The 24,159-nt window shown below is 49.5% G+C and overlaps 1 protein-coding gene across 1 annotated transcript in view; it reads left to right on the top strand.

Annotated features, from left to right (window-relative positions):
* Positions 1-24,159, top strand: part of LOC142014147 (alpha-2-macroglobulin-like protein 1) — a 79,435-nt gene that overhangs the window by 36,488 nt on the left and 18,788 nt on the right. The window contains exons 29-39 of the mRNA XM_074996268.1: positions 1,036-1,198; positions 3,913-4,118; positions 4,522-4,737; positions 6,970-7,094; positions 8,317-8,407; positions 9,128-9,196; positions 10,574-10,676; positions 11,287-11,328; positions 15,557-15,627; positions 22,954-23,028; positions 23,781-23,946. Coding sequence (XP_074852369.1) covers positions 1,036-1,198; positions 3,913-4,118; positions 4,522-4,737; positions 6,970-7,094; positions 8,317-8,407; positions 9,128-9,196; positions 10,574-10,676; positions 11,287-11,328; positions 15,557-15,627; positions 22,954-23,028; positions 23,781-23,946 — 1,327 coding nt within the window. The remainder of the gene's footprint in view (positions 1-1,035; positions 1,199-3,912; positions 4,119-4,521; positions 4,738-6,969; positions 7,095-8,316; positions 8,408-9,127; positions 9,197-10,573; positions 10,677-11,286; positions 11,329-15,556; positions 15,628-22,953; positions 23,029-23,780; positions 23,947-24,159) is intronic.

Raw genomic sequence — 24,159 nt, 5'->3', positions numbered from 1 at the left:
TACCTGAATTAAATATGGGAACTGTTGTTATCCTACATTACTGGGAGTCTGGAATTAATAGGCTGTGGGCCAGATTGTTGAGCACTGGCCTTCATTCCTGCACCTGTAAATTATGGTGTAAATAATCAGAGGCATAGTTTTGCACCTGTGGTTCTGTGGAGTGCCCTTTCAGCTGTAACTGAAACATCTAATGTCTGGTTTTGTAGGTGCAATCAGGTTCTTAGATATGCAACTGGCTTCAAGTGTGCCTGCAGGACTGCAGATACAAAACCAGGAACTCTTTTAATGTTGGCTTGGAAGTCTGTCCCTGTGACTCAGTATTGAAGAGACAGCCAGCAGAACTTCCAAACCTAGGGGATAAAAGTCCGGGTGCTCAATAAAAAGGGTCCATTTTCCAACCTGCAGCACTCCCATCACTCTCAATGATTTCCAAGGGAAGAGTGAGTGCTCAGTGCCTGTAAAAATCAGGTCATTTCTATTTAGGAACTTCATCTTATTCTAGTAGTGTTACTGTGTATAGCCCCCTGATGTGAATGCTGTACCCAAGTGATGACTCATGGCCTGAGTCTTGTACCAGTGTTTCTTGAGAAAAACCCAGGGTAATTCTTTGTCTTTCATGTCTCTTGATATGTCTACAGTGGAGTTGGGGGTGGCTCCCAGCTCAGGCAGACATACCTGGCTCCAATTAAGTTAGTGTACTAAAAATAGACATGTTCCCATTGTGACCTGGGCCACACTGTGTGTATGTTCCACATATGATCTTATCTGAAACGCTAGATAAGGAGTTGGGGACCGGTCATGCCCCGAGGCTACACGGCTATTTTTGGTGGGCTAGCTCAATGAGAGAGTGAAAGCATGTGTTCTATCGAAATGGGAGATTCCACCTTCAAGAGAGAGATGCTCTAGTTCATTGGTTTCTGAGCTCTATTTAGGGTCACGAGAGGAGAACCTTCCAGGGCATTAGAACAACTGAGAGACTGAGAACAGCTGCTGAAAGCTGTAAGTGTCCTAACCACCTTCATGTTCCTTTCTAAGGGTAGCCTGGTGGATGACGCTTTACTCTGCCTCAAGAAGGCATCACACAATGTCAACAGCACATATGCCCAGGCCTTGATGGCTTATGTCTTCACACTGGCCAAGGACATGGAGACAAGGCAGCAGCTCCTGGAGAAGATAGACCAAGAGGCCAGCAAATCTGGTATGGTGGCTTCTTTTGGTAGCTACTTGTTGCCAGAGAAAATGACTCTGTCTGTTGGTAAAACCTCATCCTGACAAGTTCTGAGCCCTGGCAAATTCCTTTGGTATCCTGGGCCTGACCCTGAGGTCCTTACTCAGTTTGTTCTGCTATTAGTCAGGCAACGCCTTCGCCACCATTGAAGTGAAGTCAGTGGGAATTCAGCCTGAGTAAGAACTAGAAACTGGAAAATTTCAGTTAGGCTTCTGTATTCCTAATTAGGCGCTTTTGAAAATCCCACCTGGTAAGAACTGAATAAAGACTTCAGGATGTGGCATGCTTCTATATACTGTATAGGTAAAGAGTGATGGGTGCATTCAGCTTCATTTGCTATTAGGTGAACTGTGCAGATCTCCACCGAGAACAATGAGTTACACCAGAGTAAAACAGATGTGAGAGGAGAAATCCACAGCTCTCTGGGTGCTGCCTGTTCCATCCAACCTTTTCAGTGCTTCTGCCACTACCCTGGCTAATTTGTAGAGACCTTACACTACATTTGAGAGATGTAACAACTGCTGTCCTAAAACAAAACCCTTTTCCTCTTCCTATCTGGATTTCACTCTCTGGTGGTTTCTGTTATCTTAATTAAAATTATTACAGTTGGCACTCAAGCAGCTGAAGTCAAAGCCTCTTACTGAAAGACCTCACTGAAAACTGTGAGTCGTACAGAGGTGTTTTAGCTTCAAAAAATCCTCTGCTACTTCTTGGAAAGATTGTTTGGCTTGCGTCACGTTGGGAATAAATAGTCACAAATCTTTCCTGCAAGAACATTATTGGTTTCCATCAGCAGCACTGGTAGCTGCTCCAGGGCCTGTGGCAAGGCGGAAGGAGGGTGGCTCCCTGCTTCAAGAAGGGGCAGGGTCATGGGTGTAAGGGGAGGAGTTTAGGGCAGTGAGTCTCCCACCCCACACACAGAGCCTCAACACAGCACTGCACGATGTTACAAAGGGGCCTTGAGCTCAGGCCACCTCTACTGCTATTGCAGCAGTGGCTAGAGCTCCAGGCTCATTTGAAATGCTGGGTCTGGGGGCAATTCCATCTTTGCCCCCACCACCTCCCCTGTCAGCAGGCTAGGTTGCCTTGGTAAATATTCCATATAAATATAAATAAACAAATTACAGTACCTAGAGTTGGGGGGGCCACGACCTATTGTCTTTACTTAGTTTTACCTACTCATCGCTCAGGTAAATTCTCAGTGAAGCCAGTGAGAGCTTTGTCTGAATGCAAATGTCAGGATCTGAAGGTGGAGGTTAGAAGGTAGAAAGGCCCCTCAATGTCCATCAGTGTGGATGGCGACCAGGTACTCTGCGCATCGCAGGGTCAGCTCCTTAGCATTCTGCAATCCGCCTGAGCAAAGGCCACATGAAAATCAGATTGGAGATGTGTTTCTACAAGGACCTATAGGCTGATTAAAATCTCTGGTGGGTTCTGTTTGTTTGTAATCAAATTCCATGTCTTGGCTGATGTGTGACTATAGCTACTGACCCCAAAGACCCTGCAGTTAATCATGTCTAAAACCAGGTGTTACCAGATTCCATATATTCTCATTTTACCCACATGAAATTCTTGAAGTGTTCCTTAGAAGCCAGGGAGAGCTGGGCTTTGGGTGACTGGGCTTTCCTTTGAAACAGCCAGCCTGAGCGATAGGACCCCACAAGGTGAGAGGACCTCAGAGCCTGGGCTCCAGCCCAAGCCCAAACATTTACACCACAGTATTATAGCCCCAAGAGCTTGAGTCAGCTGACCCAAGCAAGCCATGCATGTTTAATTGTGGTTCAGATGTACCCTGAAGCCACAATGTAGCCCAGAGAGCTACCAGCTTCTGCAATTTTTATGCTTTCAGGTTTGCTGTAGTGAGGTCTGCACAGCTTTCACCTAAATGGGTCACTGTAAAAGCTTTTTTCTTGTTTTGTCTCTCTTAGAGTGCATGGCCTGCTCTCAACAGTTACTGTACGGTTTACATTTTAGGTTACGATGTCTTTCTCGCCATGACTAAGCGTTACTATGTATTCAAAGTTTTTGTTTCAACTGGCTAGCCCTGTGGAGACCCTTGAGGCTCTGAGAGTCAAGCAGGGCTCTTTCCTTCTCCCACCTTGCCATCTGCTATGATGATCCAGTGAGACAAATTGTGCCTTCACTGACACCAAGACAGCTCCTTAGTCTTCTGTGTGTTTGTGTCCCTCAGCAATTCCGACGATGCACAAGAAGGGCTGGAGTACTGATTTCTCCTTCTGAGCCATAGAGGCTCTGCAGGGCTGATGGAGGGAGGGAGTAAAAAAACATTATTGTTACTGCTAGTGTGGGAAGGGGCCATTTTCACTTTGTCACTGTTCAGAGGAGAACTGCGTCTGACATACAGACAACCCTCTGTTGAGAGGCCACTATCACCGGGAATTGGTTGTGGATTTGGGACTGCGATAGCTACCTGCATGTCCCTGGAGAGGAAGGGATTGGTGCTCTCAAGGGAGAAGTGAAACCAGGCCCAGCAATGTGCAATATAATAAAAAAAGGATTCAGGAGGAGTTATAGTCCCTGCAGTGGTAAGTGCTCCACAGCCGGAGAGGTGACTCTCACAGGGCAAAGAGTCCTCATGGCTCCAGAACGTAGTGAGTTTCTCCGTAGTGAGCTGCTGTTCTGACGGAAGTACAGGCTGCTCCGTTGCTCTTCTCCCCTCTCAGGAGGGTACTTGTACCTGGCAGGACATGAGATCTCCTCTGAAAAGGAAAGGGAATCTTCTCTAGCAGCAGTTGAGACAGCGGCCTATGTCCTCCTAGCTCACATTTCCAAACCACACGTGTCAGCTGCAGAAACTGCATCCGCCTCCCAGATTGTGCGCTGGCTCACTAGTCAACGGAACGCCTACGGGGGTTTTGCCTCCACTCAGGTACCACCCCGGTCCCTCGGTAATGGAGAGAGACACAGAGTGCTGGGGGAATGAGGGTCCGTAAGCCTGACCTGGCAATAAAGCCCAAAAGGGTAGGATACCAGTAGCCCACAGGACGTGGAGGACTGGCACATCAGTCCCCATGCTGGCGACCCATGGTGAGGATCATGTTGTGAAGAGGGCTGGGGGAGGAATCCAGCAGCTGGTAGCCTGGGTGTTGTAGGAGTTGTTTGCCTGGGCACTGGGTGTGGGAACCTTAGGATGCAAACTCACTGCATTGCACACTAGAGCATGCATGCTTCTGCGCATGCCCCCGCAGCGCACAGACCCCCTTGGTCCAAAGCGTTGACTCCTGATTGCAAAGAGGGGAGGCACAGAGTGGAGCGTCTGTCTCTCTTCCCAGGACACAGTCATCGGCCTTCAGGCCTTGGCCAGGTATGCAGCCCTGACATACCGCGAGGCAGAAGGGGTGAAGGTGACCGTGAAGCACAAGCAGGGCTCCCAGCTGGAATTCCACGTGGATAAGAAGAACCAGCTGGTGCTGCAGCAGGCATCGCTACGTCAAGTCCCAGGGGAGTACGTGGTGCAAGCCATCGGGAACGGCTGTGTGTATGTGCAGGTGAGTGATGGCCCTTTGGAGTCAATAGGAGTTTTGCCATTAACTTCCAGAGGAGCAGGATTTGGTCTAACTCACTCTGTGTATCTGTCTGCCTTTAGTCTGAGTCTGGATCTGCCTTTGTCCCAATCTATAGCAGAAGATGAGCCTTGGGGGGGCTTTGGTCTGCTCACTGGAGATTGCTGCAGTGAACACCTGGCATGAGCGCCTCCATACAACAGCATTTCCTACAGGAGCATGTGTCAACCCTGTCAGCCCCTCCATGGCTATCATGTAGTGCAGGGGTACATACAGGGAGTTCTTTGCTCTTCAAGTCTATGCAGCTGTGATAAACCTCCTGCAGAACACAGACCACACAGTTTCACCCAGGGGTTCTTGCATCAAGTCCCAGTAGTCCTTGTAACAGCTGCTGGGGCTGACAACATCTGTGTGGCCCTGTCATCCCATAGAGAGAGGGGGAAGGGAGGAGAGCTGTCTAATCCTGAGATGCTCAGAGATGGTAGTATCTTTTGTTGTGCAGCAACCTCCACAACTCACCTTTCAAGACCCCTAGATCTTAGGTACGGTTATCACAGCATGTGCTGTACCTCATCCAGAGCACTAAAAGCCCCAGTAGCAATTATGCAGGCGAACCCAGACAATCAGCAGGCTTTCAGATGAACTCTCAAACAGAATGATACAAGGCAAGACACACTCTCTTCTGTGGGACACACTTTCCACAAAGGCTGCATCTACACGAGCAAGTTCTTTCAAAGGATTTTTCAAAAGGTGGGGGCTGTTTCGAAAGATCTCATGGAGCATCACACAAAAAGTGTTCTTTTGAGAGTTAATTGAAAGAGTGCGATGCTCCTTTTGAAATCACTCTTCTTTTCCCATTTCAGGAAGAGAGCCCCCTTTTGAAAGTTTCTTTCAAAAGAAAATGTATGTAGATGCTCCGCAGGCCCTTTTTTTTTGAAAGAGCAGTTCTCATGGGTCCTGATTTTTCAGTCCCTGGCCCGGTCTTTTGAAAGAGCAGGAGCTGTGTGGACGCTGTTTTTTGAAATAGATCACTGTTTTGATCTGCCTTTTCATGTGTGGACACACTCTTTTGAAAGAAGTTCCTTCGGAAGAGCTCTTCAGGAAGCGTTTCTTTCAGAAGATCTCTGTAGTGTAGACGTAGACAAAGTGATCACTCTATATCAGACCAGCCCTTGCCCTCACTTGTACAACACTTTCAGAACATGATCAAGGGAATTTAAATTCATAACTTTGCTAGATGATAAAAACAAACATTGAATTAAAATACTGGGTTTAGGGCTTATTACAACCATTTATAACACACTAATCCCTCCCACTTTTTTTTTTCCTTTCCTGTACCTGACGGCTGAGGTGTCAACAGGCTGCTTCACATGGAATGGTCCTGTGAAATACGTTTTAGCGACTCATGCTAAACTATTTGCTCCTCCTTGTATTTAGCTGACATTCTGAGGGCTTGTCTACACTTAAAGCACTACAACAGCACTGCTGTAGCATGTCAGTGGAGTTGCTACCTACGCAGACAGGAAAGGTTTTCCCGTCAGCCTAGGTAATTCTTCTCCCCTAAGATTCAGTGCCAATATCAACAAGAGAATTCTCCCATCCAGGTAGGACTGTCTAAACCAGGGGATAAATCAGTTTACCTGCCTCGCTCCTGGGGTGTGAATTTTTCATACTCCTGATCGGTATAAGTATTCCAGTCTAATTTCCTAATGTAGAACAGGACCAGGTATCTTTCTCTGACTCGCTCTTACTAACAGAAGTTGATCTGGCAACAGATATTAACTCAGGTTTCAGAGGTGCTATGTTAGTTTGTTTCACTAAAAACAACAAGGACTCCAGTGGCGCCTAAAAGACTAAAAATGTTATCATGGCATAAGCTAACCCATCTTGTCTCAAATATCCTGGGACCAATATGGCTGCAACAATACCTGGTACACCATCATCTCAGCACCCAGCTACTGCCTGACAGCTGTGCAAAGCTGGGCTTATGAGCCGCTTCACCACAGGGTTATCCTGGGTGTAGCTATTGAAGTCAAAGGTCTTGTGCCAGGGACGTGTTTGGACCCATATGTTGACCATGTTGTGTATGGACACAAACTCTTGTGTGAGGCAGCCTGGTACCAGCTGGCGACAAACTGGTTAGATGCATGTGAGGCAGATGGGTCTGTTTACATAGCAAGCCCCTTGGGCACTACATAGACAAATTCTTTCCCCCAGACCACTCTGCGCTATAATATCCCTCCCCCAGAGAGCAAAGCAACCTTTCTCCTGGATGTGAAGACGGTACCTGAGGAGTGCAGCCAAGATGCCAGAAAAAGGTTTGACCTCCACGTGCAAGTCAGGTATGGGACTCCTGCCTGCTCTGCTTCCTGAGGCTCTCTCCCTGGCTCCCTTCCCTGCCACAGTGCTGGGGCCAGCATGCTGGCAACCCCCCAGAAGCTACCAATGGACCTCTATGGCAGTGGGGTCTGACAGGCATGGTCTGACCTTCTCCTCTTCACCTCCTTTCCCATGTCACATCACCAGCCCTTGTAACGTGTCCAGAACTGGAAGATGAGGAGGGAACTAGGGGACAACAGCTGAAGACTTCCTTTTACTCAGGAGGAGGGGCAGCTTGCGTCTTGCCCAGGTTCTCAAGTAATCTCCCAGAGATTTCAGTCAGCACAAAGCAGCTCATGGGGCCATGAGCAATGAGCCTCATACTTGTAATGGGTCACTTTGAGCAGGGGATGTAGCAGCCCAGAGTGTACAGGCAGGTCACTGCTGTCCAGGCATGGAGGGAGGGAGAGGGAAGTCCAGATCACCCCACCTGCAAAAAGCTGGATAAGGCATATTCTGGTCCATATGTCCATGCTCCTGAGACCACTGGCTGCAGATGGCATAGCAAGCCTCTCTCACACTGACCAGGCAGGATAGAGAGCAGGAGGGTGGGTTTTCTTGCTCTTTCTTCCATTGCCTGGAAGGGATGAGGTGGCTCTCATGCAGGGTGGAACCAGTCTGTGTTTGGTGCAAGGTTTCCATTTTTCACCTACTATGGAACTGGGAGATAGAGAGAACATAAGAACAGCCAGAATGGGTCAGATCAAACGTCCTTCTAGCCATGTATCCTGTCTTCTGACTCTGGCCAACGCCAGATGCCCCAGAGGGAGTGATCAGAACAAGGTATCGACAAGTAATCTCTCTCTGGTCATCCATTTCCATCCTCTGAAGAACAGAGGCTAGAGATACCATTCCTACCCATCCTAGCTAATAGCTATTGATGGACCATGAATTTATCCAGTTCTTTTTGAATCCCGTTAAAGTCTTGGTCTTCACAACCTCCACTGGCAAGGAGTTCCGCAGGCCGACAGTGCAGTGCATGAAGAAAAACTTCCTTTTGTTAGTTTTAAACCTGCTACCCATTACTTTCATTTGGTGATCCCTAGCTCTAACTTCTCCTTATTCACTTTTTCCACACCAGTCATGATTTTATAGATCTCCCACTCATCATTCACTCCCAGCACTGCTGCAGAGACACGTCCTCCCCCCGACACTCATTGCATCTCCTCTTCCATCTTCCTTTAGCTATGTTGGCAATCGGGAAACCAGCAACATGGCCCTGATAGAGGTTAAGATGCTTTCAGGATTCATCCCCATAAAGAAGTCTGTGAAAAAGGTAAGATGTCCCAATTCCACCTGCCCTTCTCTCAGTATATGGGGACCCTATGTTCCATGCATGGCTCCCACCATCAGCCTTTCAGAACTGTTTGTGGAGAGAGTGCCACCCATGGTACAAAGGAGCGTAGGCATATATCTCAAGAAGTCAGCCTTGTCATGCAGTATGTCACAATGTCTAGTGAAACATCCGAAGGCAAACCTGAGTCCCAGGGAGTCACTAGAGGACATTCCATGCTACTCCAGGAGGAAACCAGGAACCTCTCTTGCATGTTCCTGCTGGAATAGATCAAACTGGGATGCATTTTTATGGGGGTATGTTCCAAGCCTGACAGAGGCACATGCCTTGTAGCCTATGTTCTCCTTGTAAATCCAGTACTGTCATAATAAGGGAAGCCACATTTTAACTCTCATGTACTGGAAAGCCTGCTCTCCCATCCATAAGGCAGAATTTGTTTATTTAGTAGAGCAAAGAAATACAGTGAAGTACACTCATAGGAGGCCAGGCGGGGGGTGGGGTGGGGCTGCATCTCTCAAGTGCGACACCCTCCATGGACCTAGTCAATGAGACTCATTGGGCGTGGGCGTGATGTCACTCCCTGCAGTTTTGCATGGATATACCACCATGGACAACTCATTCGCACTGGCGTGTGAGTTCACAATACAGTGAAGCCCAATGAGCTCATGTTAAACTACACTCCTCTCTCCTGCTCCCTGGCAGCTGGAGAAGATACCCGTGGTAAAGAAGACGGAGATCCAACCTGATCAGGTCAACATCTATGTGGAGGAGGTGAGTGCTGTGTAGGGCTCTATCAGTCTGAGAAGGAACAGGCAGGTTCACGGGAGACGACCAGGGTGCACGGAGGGAGGGGGAGAGATGGGCTAAGGGCTACAGCTTACAGCTGGGGCTAAGGATGTGCAGGAATGACAGAATGGGAGACATAAGACTGAGGAGATGGGGGAATTTCAGGGTGGGAAGGGATGTGATATGATCTCAAATGATCTTATCAATAAAGTAAGCAAATACAACTTAGATGGGCCACTATAAGGTGGGTGTGTAACTGGCTGAATAACTGTTCTGCGAGAGTAGTCATTAATGGTTTGCAGTCACGCTGGAAGGGCGTAACAAGTAAGGTTCCACAGGGATCTGGTTTGGGACCAGTTCTATTCAATATCTTCATCAACCGTTTAGACATTGGCATACAGAGAACATTTATTAAGTTTGCAGATGATACCAAGCTGGGAGGGGTTGCAACTGCTTTGGAGGATAGGGTCATAATTCAAAATGATCTGGATAAATTGGAGAAATGGTCGGAGGTAAACAGGATGACGTTTAATAAGGACAAATGCATAGTGCTCCACTTGGGAAGAAGCAATCAGCTTCATACATGTAGAATGGGAAGCAACTGTCTAGGAAGGAGCACTGCAGAAAGGGACTTTGGAGGTCATAGTGGACCACAAGCTAAATATGAGTCAACAGTGTGATGCTGTTGCCAAAAAAGCAAACGTGATTCTGGGATGCATTGACAGGTGTGTTGTGAGCAAGACACAAGAAGTCATTCTTCCACTCTACTCAGAGCTCATTAGGCCTCAGTTGGAGTACTGTGTCCAGTTCTGGGCACCACATTTCAAGAAAGATGTGGAGAAATTGGAGAAGGTCCAGAGAAGAGCAACAAGAATGATTAAAGGTCTAGAGAACATGAGCTATGAGGGAAGACTGAAAGAACTGGGCTTGTTTAGGTTAGAAAAGAGAAGACTTTGAGGGGACATGATAACAGTTTTCAAGTACCTCAAAATGGGTTACAAGGAGGAGGGAGAAAAATTGTTCTCCTTGGCCTCTGAAGATAGGACAAAGAGCAACGGGCTTAAACTGCAGCAAGGGAGGTTTAGATTAGACATTAGGAAAAACTTCCTAACAGTCAGGGTGGTTAAACACTGGAATAAATTATGTAGGGAGGTTGTGGAATCTCCATCTCTGGAGATGTTTAAGAGGAAGTTAGATAGACACTTACAGGGAATGGTTTAGATGGTGTTTGGTCCTGCAGGGGACTGGACTCGATGACCTCTTGAGGTCCCTTCCAGTTCTAGTGTTCCGTGATTCCATACCATGGGGAATGCTTTGAGCATGATCATAATCTTCCCCATTCTCTTCGCTGTCCTTCTCTAGCTGGACAAGTCTCCACTCAGCTTCATCATCTCAGTGAAACAAGAGACTGAAGTGCAAAACCTGAAGCCAGCAACAGTGATGGTCTATGATTATTATCAGCCAGGTAGGATCTCACTGTCAGACGGAAAAGTCACCAACCTCTCCTCTTCTCCCTCTCCCACAGCTCTGCCCCTTCCCCTCAGGCTGGCCTTGTGACCCATTGCTATTCCAGACCTCAAGACCCCACACAGAGTCTCCCAGACTTGACTTGCATAATGCCTTGATCAGGTTGGTTTTGTGATGTGGGGAAAACCACATAATGCATCTGTGGGCTGCTTTGACTCTCAGCTCGGGACTCTATACAAATGGAGCATATTTGTTAATCTGCTCTATTATCTGCAGCTCCTCAGGTCTCCTGGCAATATTAGGCTCTTGTTTAATGAGATTGGTATGGAACTTTACCCCAGCTATATATTTAAAAGGACTTTTAACCCCACAAACCCTGACCAATCAGGACGCAGAATTTAAGTTTATGCGTCTCATGTCTAGTCACCCCAGTGCCCATTGCTTACTCTCCTTTCCCAAGAGATGCTGGAAAGATGCTTGCCCGGCCATCTAGGCACTGAAGAGAACAAGGTAAGAAACTGAAGTCACTAGGGATTGCTGCCCTAATAGGAAGCCAATTTGTGGTCTTGTGCACTCCTGCATTTCTCAGTGAATTCTCTCTCACACAGGTGACGGTGCCATTACAGAGTACAACACCCCCTGCAGCTCAGGTATGTGTGGCATGGATACACCCTTGTGGGGGTAGTATATTGAGGGTTCCAGCTGGGGACCAGCATCTACTATGTTGGGGTTCTGGACACAGCTGAGGGAACCAGCCCAGGGTATATTGCTCACAGCTGGGCCGCTTACAGCCCAGGCTGGGATTTCCTTCTCACTAAGGCAAATCAAATCAGCCACAAAAGTACCTCTGCCAGCTCCACTGGCCGGCCAGAAGCCACACAAGCAAACCCACAGATTCTTCAGCTGCTTCAAAATGCCCAGTTCAACACCCACCTATTCTCAGGTAGGAGGTTATAAAATCTATATCATTAACTCCATACAGATTCTTCCAGGCCCCAAAGGGTCCAGCCATATTCCCAGGGACTTGGATCTTACCCAAAACAGCACATGGTGCAAATCCTTTAGAATCTAAAACCTGAAGGTTTATTAAAAAAGGAAGGAAGAATAGCGTGAGAGAAAAATTGTGAAAGTGATACATCATATACATCAATTACAGCTATTGATGCAGGCCAGCGGTGTTATATGCTGATTTCTTGAAAGTCTCTGAAAAAAGACCCCAATGTGTGTGTGGAGGGGGTGAGGGGTTGGGATCCCAGGTCACATAGACTTAGTTCGTGGAGACTGGGGACAGGAGAACTGGAACACTGGAAACAAGATCATCACTCCTAGGGCCATCTTACAGGGTGTTTTTTTTTTATGAAGAAGGGGAAAAAAGTTCTTTCTTATTCCCATAGGCACTGGAGGGTCAGGGTCATCTGACCCAGGTGTGCCATTTTGGCAAACTGCCATTGGACGCTGGTTCCACCAGCACATCCCAGTCCGTTTACATGGCATGTGGAATGGACGTCCGGGCATCTGATCTCAATCCCATTGCTCAGCCCAGGTCACCTGACTAGGTGGGCTGCATTCCAGAGGACAAGTCCCAAATTCCTGAGATGTGTGTTCAATGCCTGAGCCTTTGTTTAGCCCGTCATCCTGACTGGGGAGGTGATCATCCCTCCTGTTGTAAAACTCATCACTAAAACATTTCTAACACAGCTATAGAGACAATATCTATAACTTGACATACAAACACGGCACAGACATACCAGTAGCATAAACAGACTCAAGGCATTACCAGCTTTCATTAGACACCTCACTTCAGCTGCCTGGTGCAAAAATAGGTGCCACCGTATACAATGGTGACAGAAATGGCTTCCCTATTCAGTTTAAACATCCAATAACGTCACACAGCAGTACAGCAAGCGTGTACTATTCTTTGCTCCGCCACTGAACTATTGGGGGACAATGGACACAACACTGCACCTCCTGTTGCTCGATCTTCCCATGTGATGTTTACCCTGGTGGTGAAAAGTAGCACATCTCATTCCTGCCTGCTTTAGCCATTCAGTCCTCTCTGAGGTAGTCCTGAGTTTCAGCCAGTGATGGAGAGATTATGGGACCTGCATCCAAGCCCCTGAGACCTTGCTATTGGATTAGTCTGAACATGCCACCTAGAGATGAAAAACTATTCCTCATTTTCAACCCCCCTTTAAATGCAGTCCCACACCATCCCAGTTTAGGACCCCCCACCCCCACAACAGGTATTAGTATAGACAGAGTATCTCATTCCCTGAGCCCTTTAATTCAGCATCTTGGATGTTCTTATTCTTTGTTCTTCAGATATCAAGGCAGATTCCCAGTAGAACCCCCTGGCTCTGGGTCCTGTTTTCCTCAACCTGAGCATTACCGCCGACAGAAGAACTTCCCAGCCTTTCCTGCAAGGCTCATTTCTGTTCCCCCTCAGTTTCTCCTTCACGTGATCTGCATCCATCTTCTCAGGGGGAAACCGGGCTTGAGGTGCAAAAGTGTGGAACTGGACTGTAACCCAGGAGAGCCAAAGTAATGGGTCAGGATAGAGAAAGAGGAGAGCAAAGCTCTTGGGGGTCACATCCAGGTGGGATCCATCGGCTAGAAGAAAGGTGGTAAGAAGGAGGAAGAACTGGAGAAAATGGTCACCTCAAGATGCAGAGGGAGCTCTGTAATCTCTTCCTTGCCTTGGTTTCTTCCTCTGGGCCAAATTTTTTAGAAGTCAAGGAGAGGCCTGACCTGCAGAGTTCAGATGCCAACCCTGACTGGCCCAGAACCCCGGGGAGTTTGTTTCCATGGTTTTGGTTCAATCCCTACTGTTTTAAAAGAAAAATAAATGAATTGTACGAAGAAGGCTTGTGTGCTGTGCACCTATAGAACAGGTGTCTCCTGGTTCTTGTCTCAGCATCTCTTCTCTTCCTCATGCAAATCAAAAGTCACAGAATCATAGGGCTGGAAGGGACCTCAGGAGGTCATCTAGTCCAGCCCCCTGCTTCAAGCAGGATCAACCCCTCCTAAATCATCCCAGCCAGGACCTTGTCCAGCTGGGACTTAAAAACCTCAAGGGATGGAGAATCCACCACCTCTCTAGGCAACTCATTCCAGTGCTTCACCACCTGCCTGGTGAAGTAGTTTTTCCTAATATCTAACCTACACCTCTCCCTCTTCAACTTCTGACCATTGGTCCTTGTTCTGCCATCTGACAAAGTCTGTATCCTCCAGGTTCTAGTTTTGTTTTAAAGCATAGCACCAGCAAAAGCTGCCAGATTCACAGCCTGGGCTACTAATGGTTTCTTTTTAATGCCGTATCAGGTAGATCAAGTACACTTGCAGGGCCAGCTTCCTACAACTTCCTGGGTCACCAGCACATCTTAGTCTGCTCTGAGGGAACTCCTCTGGAATGACAGGCAGTTCAGTGGCCACAGTCTATCCATCATTGCTGGGAAGAGTCAGTAAACAAAGGCTAATCTCCCGTTGGTGGTTTGGGGGCGGGGGTACCTGTCCCGTTATGTATTGCTCTATCGAAAGCCAGAAAATTGCAATTTGTTCTAATGACAGTTTTCTCTACAAAGCTGGGCTACCCTAACACACCCAGCTAACATCAGAAGCTGATGCAGGGCAGGACTGGGGGCACTGGCAGAGCTGTGAGGGGAGCCCAGGGCTGGAATAGCAGAGGGGCTGCAGGGCAGGACTGAGGGGCACTGGCAGAGCTGTGTGGGGAGCCCAGGGCTGGAATAGCAGAGGGGCTGCAGGGCAGGGCTGAGGGGCAGTGGCAGAGCTGTGAGGGGAGCCCAGGGCTGGAATAGCAGAGGGGCTGCAGGGCAGGGCTGAGGGGCAGTGGCAGAGCTGTGAGGAGAGCCCAGGGCTAGAACAGCAGGGGAGGGGATCAGGATCCAGGGGCACAGGCAGTCAGCTTTATCTGGCCTTTGGGGACCACCTGGTATGGTCACATCATCAAGAGCCTCTCCTTGGCTTCCGCCATACAGCGAGGAGCTTCTGTTCCAGCAGCGTTTTACTGCAATAGCCTTTTCCTCCTCATGACACCAGGTCCGAAAGGGAAACTAAACCACACCTAATAGCTGTCTGTACCTGTTGTCATGCAGCATGTTTAGCTATTGGTCTGTCTCTAGCTTCTCTCCTGCTTGGGTCTCACCTCCCTTAGGTTGTATGCAATTATGCTACCCCTTTGCACCTGGATTTCTCCAGCCCTGGAGGGAGATGTCTCCTCCTCCTTCTGTAGACACTGCCACCTCAGTCACCTTATCCTGGGATCCACAGTAGGGGCTGCTGCTCCACCACTGCAGACTTCCTAGCATAGCTGCCAACGCCTAGAATTTCATGGCCATTGACACAGTTTTGGCCCCAGCCAGAGCCTGTCACAGACTGACTCAAGTTTCCAGCTTTTGTGTATTTCAAACCCTGCCTGGGGAAATCCCTGACTGGCTGCCTCCCCCACTTGCCCACCTCCCGTGGAAGAGCAGCCAATTAGAGCTGCTGGTGGTGTCCAATAGACCTGTCTTGCCTCCACTGAAGAGCCGGAGGAGTTCGAGGTTAAGAAAGAGGGTGAGAGTGTAGCTGGCACTGTCCTCACAGAAGCGGGTGGGGGCAAAAAGAACAGTTCCGGGCGCCCCTGCTCCTGCTTCTTGTGAACAATGGGTCGGTTTGCTCTCTGCTTCTCCCATCTGTGTCCCCATTAAAAGATGGGTTTTAGGGGCAGTAGTCCCTGCAGTCCACTCATGCTGGGACCCTGGGCTGTCGCTACTAAAGCCACTAGGCTTTGGGCCAGCCCTTCCTGGGGGATTGTGTGTGTGTGTTGAGGGGTGAGGCTGCTCTGCACGCTGCCACTCCTTACCCGCCAACCCCCTGCAGGCTGGAGTCACATCTCTGGGAGCGCCAAGAAGCTCTGTCCCAACACAACCCTTGCCCGGAGCTGCAGCCAAGTAAGTGCGCCGCACCCCAGCCCTGAGCCCCCCTCCTGCACCCTAACTCCTGCAGCCATTAGGCACATGGGCGGGTTCTGGCTGGTCCAAGCTGCTTTTGTGCCCCTCCCCTACAGCTTCCATTGGGTGTGGCTCCTGACCAATAGGAGCTGTGGAACTGGTACTTAGGGTGGGAGCAGCACATGGAGCCCTGGAGCTGCAGGGACCTGGAAGCCACATTCCAGGAGCGGCACAGAGCCAGGGCAGGCAAAGAGCTTCCCCTAGGGCTGGCCCCTGCTGCAACATGACCAGACCTTTAATCTCCCTATCAGCGCTCTGTTTTGATCAGGCAGCTCCAGTCGAAAACCAGACACCTGGCAACCCTAGCGACGGCATGAGCTGCAGAAGGGTTTAAGCAGCAAGGGGAGGCAACTGTCATCCTGAGCCTCCTAGGAGCAGACCTCACTGGGGCAAGAGCTCTGCATGGGGTGGCCTCTTCAGTCCATGGGAGCAGAACTTGGGAATGGCAATAAGAGAAGGAAAGGGACCTGACACTGTTTGTGGGCATGGAACTGGTCACTGCTCAGCAATAGCCCTGCCCTTTTAGAGTGGCAGGAAAATCACCCTGCAAATAGTGCCAGTGTGACCAGCCATGCCCTGGAGGAATGACAGCTGAGACAGTCCTGAGACAGGAGGTCTCCAGGGCAGCTGGAAGGAGCTGGAAGGTGGGGGTCTAGCTGGAGTGTGTAAGTGGGGGAGACTTTGTGGAGGGAGTCAGGCCTGTGTTCACCTGTATACATGAATGTGCAAACCTTTGGAAAGGGTTGGTTGATGCTAGCCTGAGGATGCAGTGGAACATCAACCCTTGGGACTCAAAGTCAAGTATGTCCCAAGGGCAGGCAGAGGCCATGGAGCAACATATGCCACCAGCCTGCAGGTCTGACTGAGCAGACAGCAGGCAGCTACCTCACCAGGCTAGTGTATTCAGCTGTGCACCCTTGGGGCCCAGAGGTGGGGTAAAGGTTTTAGGCACCTCCAGAGGTGGGGGCAGGGCTTGGACTACTGTTTCACTGCAGCAGTGAATTCCCTCATCCCCTGTCAATTGGTTGGGAGCCCCCTAATGACAATTTATAAGTTCTGACCTGGGACACTACATGTCAATATAGAATGGCCTATAGTCACATTGGCTAAAAATGTGGTGACTCTTGATGGCATTACTACAGGAGGTCACTTGTGTTGATAATCATAGAATCATAGAACACTAGGACTGGAAGGGACCTCAAGAGGCCATCGAGTCCAGCCCCCTGGCCCAATGGCAGGACCAAGTACTATCTAAACCATCCCTAATAGACATCTATCTAACCTGTTCTTAAATATCTCCAGCGATGGAGATTCCACAATCTCCCTTGGCAATTTATTCCACTGTTTGACCACCCTGACAGTTAGGAACTTTTTCCTAACGTTCAACCTAAACCTCCCTTGCTGCAGTTTAAGTCCATTGCCTCTTGTTCTCTCCTCAGAGGCCAAGAAGAACAAGTTTTCTCCTTCCTCCTTATGACACCCTTTTAGATACCTGAAAACCTCTATCATGTCTCCCCTCAATCTTCTCTTTTCCAAACTAAACAAGCCCAATTCTTTCAGCCTTTCTTCGCAGGTCACATTCTCTAGACCTTTAATCATTCTTGTCGCTCTTTCCTGGACCCTCTCTTGTTTCTCCACATCTTTTTTGAACTGTGGTGCCCAGAACTGGACACAATACTCCAGCTGAGGCCTAACCAGCGCAGAGTAGAGTGGAAGAATGACTTCTCTTGTCATGTTCACAACACACCTGTTAATGCATCCCAGAATCATGATTGCCTCTTTTGCAACAGCATCACAGTGTTGACTCATGTTTAGCTTTTGGTCCACTATAATCCCTAGATCCCTTTCTGCTGTAGTCGTTCCTAGACAGTCTCTCCTCATTCTGTATGTGTGAAACTGATTGTTCCTTCCCATGTGGAGCACTTTGCATTTGTCCTAATTAAACTTCATCATGTTTACCTCAGACCATTTCTCCAATTTATCCAGATCATTTTGAATTATGACCCGATCCGCCAAAGCAGTTGCAACCCCTCCCAACTTGGTATCATCTGCAAACTTCATAAGCGTAATTTCTATGCCAATATCTAAATCATTGATGAAGACATGGAACAGAACCGGTCCTAACACAGACCCCTGCGGAACCCCACTTGTTATACTTTTCCAGCAGGATTGAGAACCATTAAGAACTACTCTCTGGGTACGGTTATCCAGCCAGTTATGCACCCACCTTATAGTAGCCTCATCTAAATTGTATTTGCCTAGTTTTTTGATAAGAATATCATGAGAGACCGTAACAAATGCTTTACTAAAGTCTAGGTATACCACATCTACTGCTTCTCCCCTATCCACAAGGCTCGTTATCCTATCAAAGAAAGCTATCAGATTAGATTGACAAGATTTATTCTTTACAAACCCATGCTGGCTGTTTCCTATTACCTTACCACCTTCAAAGTGCTTGCAGATGATTTCTTTAATTACTTGCCCCATTATCTTTCCTGGCACTGAAGTTAAGCTGACTGGCCTGTAGTTTCCTGGGTTATTCTTATTCCATTTTTTTATAGATGGGCACTATATTTGCCCTTTTCCAGTCTTCTGGAATCTCTCCTGTCTCCCAGGATTTTCCAAAGATGATAGCTAAAGGCTCAGATACCTCCTCTATCAGCTCCTTGAGTATTCTAGGATGCATTTCATCAGGCCCTGGTGACTTGCAGACATCTAATTTTCCTAAGTGTTTTTTAACTTGCTCTTTTTTTATTTCAACTTCTAACCCTACCCCTTTCCCACTAGCATACACTATGTTGGGCACTCTTTCATCAGACTTCTCAGTGAAGACCAAAACAAAGAAGTCATTAAGCATCTCTGCCATTTCCAAGTGCCCTGTTACTGTTTCTCCCTCCTCACTGAGCAATGGCCCTACCCTGTCCCTGGTCTTCCTCTTGTTTCTAATAAGTTTATAAAAAGCCTTCTTGTTTCCCTTTATGCCTGGAGCTAGTTTGGAACCTCTTTCCACTTCCATGTTTCAAGCTTCACAAAGGTTGCACCATGGTACGTGGAAACCCAGAACAAACCAGCTCCTCGTCTATATGGGAGTGTAAGTTCCAGGGAAGGTGGATTTTGGTTTTTTTTTTTTTTTGATTTTGTATCTATTTTTTTAAATTTTCCCCATGATTAAAAATCCAAACAAAGCTTGGGCTGGTTGATCAACAGGCACTTGCTGGGTGTGTTGTGTCAGATAAGGTGGGAATGCCATGTGTTTGGACCACACCACAGCGCACAGGGTCTTTGCTGAGGAGAAACTGATATTAAAAGAAAATCTGATACCCTCCTGCCATGTCTAGGACTCGCAGAAGGAAATCTTTCTCAGGGAAACTTTAGGTTTTCAAGGTATTTGTGAGTTGGAAATATCCCTTAACAGGACTGATGATATTTATGCGGTGGATACAGCAGTGGTTTGATTGACATGGTACCTGGGTTGCTTCTTTTGTAGATGAACTTGTCTTACTGAGTGCAACACAGCCTGTAGCCAGACTTCTCATCCTGAAAGTAGCTTACAAACCTGCATCAGGTGCCATTATTTATGAATGATCCTCTACATATACCTGGAAATGGTACCGCTCTTGTGGGGATCTTTCCTCGCATATACATGATCCCAGTGGAACTGGCTAGCACACAGATTTGAGTCTCTACTCCCAGAGGTGACACGTGGGAGAGGTATGGGGGGGGGTCACATGCACCCCCCAGTGTTGCCCACTCCCAGCGCACATTCAGCATCAACGCTGCTTCTGAGAAGTGTGGAGGTGCTCCTCCCTCTCCCCAGCAGTGGCACCGCCCACGAGCAGCACAAGCTTTCAGCTCACACTGCTGTTGGACCACTCTGGAGGAGGGGAGGGGACTGCCCCTCCACTCGGCAAATGTGGTGCAGTGCTTCCATCAGAAGGTGAGAGTGGGAGTGGAGCAGATGAGGGGGCAGAATAAGAGCAGGGAGAGAGTGGGGGCTGGGCAGGGCAGGAGTGGGAGGGGGACAGGCATGGGTGGATTGGGGTGGGAAGGGTGGGACAAGGGCAGGAAGGGGATGAATCAGGGTGGGGAGGGGCCAGGGCAGGTGGTGCCCCGTGGGAATCTCTGCACAAGTCAGCTCTGCCTGCTCCCATCACTTTTACCCAGAGGCCTCCCTGACCCGGAGGGCTCCTCTTCCACTCTCTTGTGTGGCAGTCTTCATAACATCAGCGAGACCTGGCTCAGGATTCATAGAGTCATAGAATCCTAGGGCTGGAAGAGGCCTCAGGAGGTCATCTAGTCCAGCCCCCTGTCTAAAACAGGACCAATCTTAACTAACTTATCCCAGCCAGGACTTTGTCAAGCTGGGACTTAATAACCTCGAGGGATGGAGAATCCACCACCTCTCTAGGAAGCACATTCCAGTGCTTCACCACCCTCCTGGTGAAATAGTCCTTTCCGAATATCCAACCTACACCTTCCCCACTGCAACTTGAGATCATTGCTTCTTCTGCCATCTGTCACCACTGAGAACAGCCTCTCTCCATCCTCTCTGGAACTCCCCTTCAGGTAGTTGAAGGCTGCTAGCAAACCCCTCTTCACTCCTCTAAAGACTAAAAAAGACCATATCCCTCAAGGGCTCCTCGTAAGTCATGTGCTCCAGTCACCTAATCATTTTTTCATTGCCCTCTGCTGGGTGTGTGGGTCTCTCTCCCTGCCAGAGTGGGCACCGGAATGAAGGGGCTGCAGCAGCCTCTGCACAGTGCCTGGCCCACGCAACTGGCACAAAGGCAGCCTGCACGTCCTTGCTGGGGCTCCTGGTTGTTTACCCATGTCCCTCCTGATAGAACAAGGTCAGGTGCTGTGGGCCAGGGCCCTGCAGCGAGTCAATGCCTCAGTTGTAAATATGCGCCTGGCTGCTCGGTCACTTGGCTCAAATCCATTGTATTCCCCAGAACTCCTGTTGTAACAAAGTCACATCATGAAGTGATGAACCAGCAAAGTCTGTCCCGCTTTCCAAATCCTCTCTGATCTGCTTTCCTGTCTTCTGTACGCCCACTCTGTCAATGTGCTCGGTAAATAGGAGCGGCCCACCTGGACCAGCCAGCGATTGGTTAGAGCTGGTGTCATTCTCCTATGGAACATTTCTCTTGTGAGGGATCTGCTAAGCAGAGGGCTGTGATTCCCATCATCCACCTCCACACTGCACTTCCCTTTCTTCTGGCCAGGTGCAGGAGAAGGACCTGACATGAGGAGTGGCCAGGATCTGTTTGGGAAGTGGCAGCGGCTGGGCTAGCCAGAAGCTATAGAGAGATGGAGGCAGCGGGGTGTCCGCAGGAACAGTACAAAGAGCTGAATGAGGAACAGACTTGACTGCTGGAGGTTACAGCTGGGTGCAGGTCTGTGAGAAGTTTATGGGAGCGCAACAATGGCCAGGCTGGGAGCCAGTGCACAATGGCTGTAATGAGAGACACTAAGTGAACCTGGCCTGGAAACTGCCGGATCCTATATCCTTCTGTAAAGATTGGACTGGAGAGGGCACCCAGGCACTGGGCCTGCAGAGTCCTGATTCTCAACTGGCATACCTCAGATACCTGACCATTTATCAGTATTGCTCACTGTGAACGTTAACTGTTAAGTCAAAGGTGCCTGTGGCATCTGCAGCCTTCCCCTTTCCTGCCACTGCTATGCATAGAGTTTGTCCCATACCACATGTCTAAGTGGTCTGGGGACCCCACCAGGGCTAGCATGCACAAGCCTAGCTGCTGAAGCACCTGTATGGGTTGCCTTGGCATTGAGGTACAGCTGGTGGCACCCCAATGCTTAGTACCAATTAAAAAAGTTGGGGCCCCATACACTAGGGTAATTAGAGGCCACCCACCCCCTAACCTGTGCTCGAACCAGACACAGCAACCTGTAAATGTGATCACATCTTCATTCATCATCATCATTATTATTTCTAGGTCATTCTCAGCAAAAAATACAAAAGCACCAGTGACTGTCCCTATGCTACTGTGAGAAGCCCTGTATTCTAAGCACTGGAAAGCATTCATACTGAATTTGAATAAAAGAATCAAAGTTGTGTCTAGCCTCACTGAGTGAGAACAAGTGTATGGAGCTGCACATTTCATGAACCAGGAGAAAACATGTATGTTTAATATATTTTAAAAAGTTTTGGTGGTTGGGATTTTTTTTTGGTTAACAGTATAAGCACGGCAGAGTGCGCTTTGTCACACTTTTCCCCACAAATATTATTTTTATAGGTGTAGCTTCAGAACACACACACGTGTACCTCAATCAGTTGGTTTATTGCATTCTCATATAATTAAATTCAAGCAATGTAAATAGCAGGGCGGGTGACTCAGGCAGGAGCATTCTCCGTCTGAGCACTGATCTCTGACCCATGCAAGGGGGTGCTGTGCTGTGGCTTTTGCAATAAGAAAGTGCAGAGTCAGTGTCCTGGGCCTTCCTGGGCACTGAGGATTCTGAGATGGCTCTGGACAGCTCCCACATGGTGCCCATTTGCCATCAGTGCAGGGAACTGGCTCACGTCCTGCCCTAAAATGGGCAGTGCTGCTGTGCCCTGTCAGACAACCTCTGGGTCTTGTGCCCAGACTCTGCTGCATGTCGGGGAGTGGGTGAGTGAGTGAATGGCCCCCTGCCCCATGGCTACCAGCTCTCTGGGCCCTGCTGCTTCCCTGCCAGCTGGTGGTGCCCTGGGACCCCGTCCCCACCAGAGCGCACAGGGCCAGGAGGGAGCTCTCACCGCAGCCGCTCTCTGTTGCAGGCTGACGGCCTTCGTCCTCAAGTCCTGCGCGCGGGCCCGATCCCACATCTTCATTGAGGAGAGGCACGTCCAGGATGCTCTGACCTGGCTCGCTGGCAAGCAGAAGGAAAACGGCTGCTTCTGCAGCTCTGGGACACTCTGAACAATTCCATGAAGGTGACGTATCCACCCAGCTGGCTCCCCTGGGCCTCATGGGACCCCTACGGGCCTCCTTGGTACCAAGAACGCCTGTCACTCCGCCTGGGCGCAGCTCAGCCACTTCAGCACAGGGGGCTGGGCAGGGGGTTGGCAATGGGGCAGGTGGGACTTAGTGGTGGGGAAGTATCACACCCGGCATGGAGTAACCCTGCGCCGGGGAAGGGAGAAGAGGGCAGGTACAGGGAAGGCACCAGCGTGAGGGGAGAAGGGGGCAGCAATACGCCCTGGCAGGAGGGGCAAGGGAGGGGTTCAGGGTTAATGTCTCTCTCGCTGCTTCCCTGCAGGGCGGGGTGGATGATGAGGTCACTCTCTCGGCCTACATCACCATCGCACTGCTGGAGATCGCTCTGCCCATCACTGTACGTACCTGCAGCCCCGCAAGGCACAGCCATGCCTGGGGCCCCTAGTTGGCAGACTCCCATCTTAGGAGAGAGGCCTTTAAACCTGGGGAAGTCCAGTCAGAAAAGACTTTATCCTGAGGTCCAAGTCCAGAATTAGAATTTCCCAGCAGCTGCCGTTCCAGGCCAGGAGACCGGCTCTGTCTTGCTGGGAATCCTTTTGTAGGATCTTTATGTAAAACTTTGGGGTTTGATCCTCTCTTGCAGGCCTACAGCCCAGAATTGTGCATGTATTTAATACCTGGGCAAATGAGACTTAGCCCCTGGGCACCCACCAGATGGGTCCCAGTCAAGGACCTATTTCTGTCCTCCGGCAGCTAGACCTGGCCCTGCCCAGCAGTCATGCTGGTGAAAGTTCTGTCACCAGTGAGCAGCCAAAAAAGCTGTTTTAGTGCAGGGGGTTGACACAAGGCCACTTGTGCCAGTGCCTTGTGTTCAGTTAGAGTTAGGCCAGAGGGGCAGAAGCGGGGTGCACTGAGGGCAGACGTCCCTGTGCCCTCTGTGCCGCTTTTAGCTGCACCTGCTTGCGGGGAATTGTGCAGCACGGCTTTCGCTGTGCTGGTGGGAAAGGTTCCCGCCACACGGGGAGAAGGTGTGGAGCAGCAGGAAGAGCTGTGGCTGCCGAGCACGTGCTCAGGCAGTTTCCCATCACTGGGGCTTTGGTTTAAAACTGCAGCCAGACCGCCCCTGTCCCCCTCGTCTCTCCCACACAGCACCCTGTGGTCCGTAATGCTCTGTTCTGTCTGGAGACGGCCACGGAGCAGGGAGGACACCACGTGTACACCAGGGCGCTGCTGGCCTACGTCTTCGCCCTGGCGGGGAAGGAGGGGAAGCGCAGGGCCCTGCTGGACTCGCTTGACAAGGATGCTGTGAAAGAGGGTGAGATTTCCTGATGGGCCCTTCCCTGAATCCCAGTCCACTGGTCTGACAGGTGACCATGTGGTTGGAATTAGACACAGGTACTTGGCGGGGAACCACAGCCAGGGAGATGAGCAGGGACCAGGACCTGGCGTGACAGTGTTATTTATTTGCCATGATGAGCTAAGACTGAGAGGCAGCCGGGCTTATTTCTCATCTCACAGCAGGTCCTGT

This window comes from Carettochelys insculpta, chromosome 1 (assembly GCF_033958435.1).
Source record: "Carettochelys insculpta isolate YL-2023 chromosome 1, ASM3395843v1, whole genome shotgun sequence".
Taxonomy (NCBI): domain Eukaryota; kingdom Metazoa; phylum Chordata; order Testudines; family Carettochelyidae; genus Carettochelys; species Carettochelys insculpta.
This window is presented reverse-complemented; position numbering and strand designations above follow the sequence as displayed.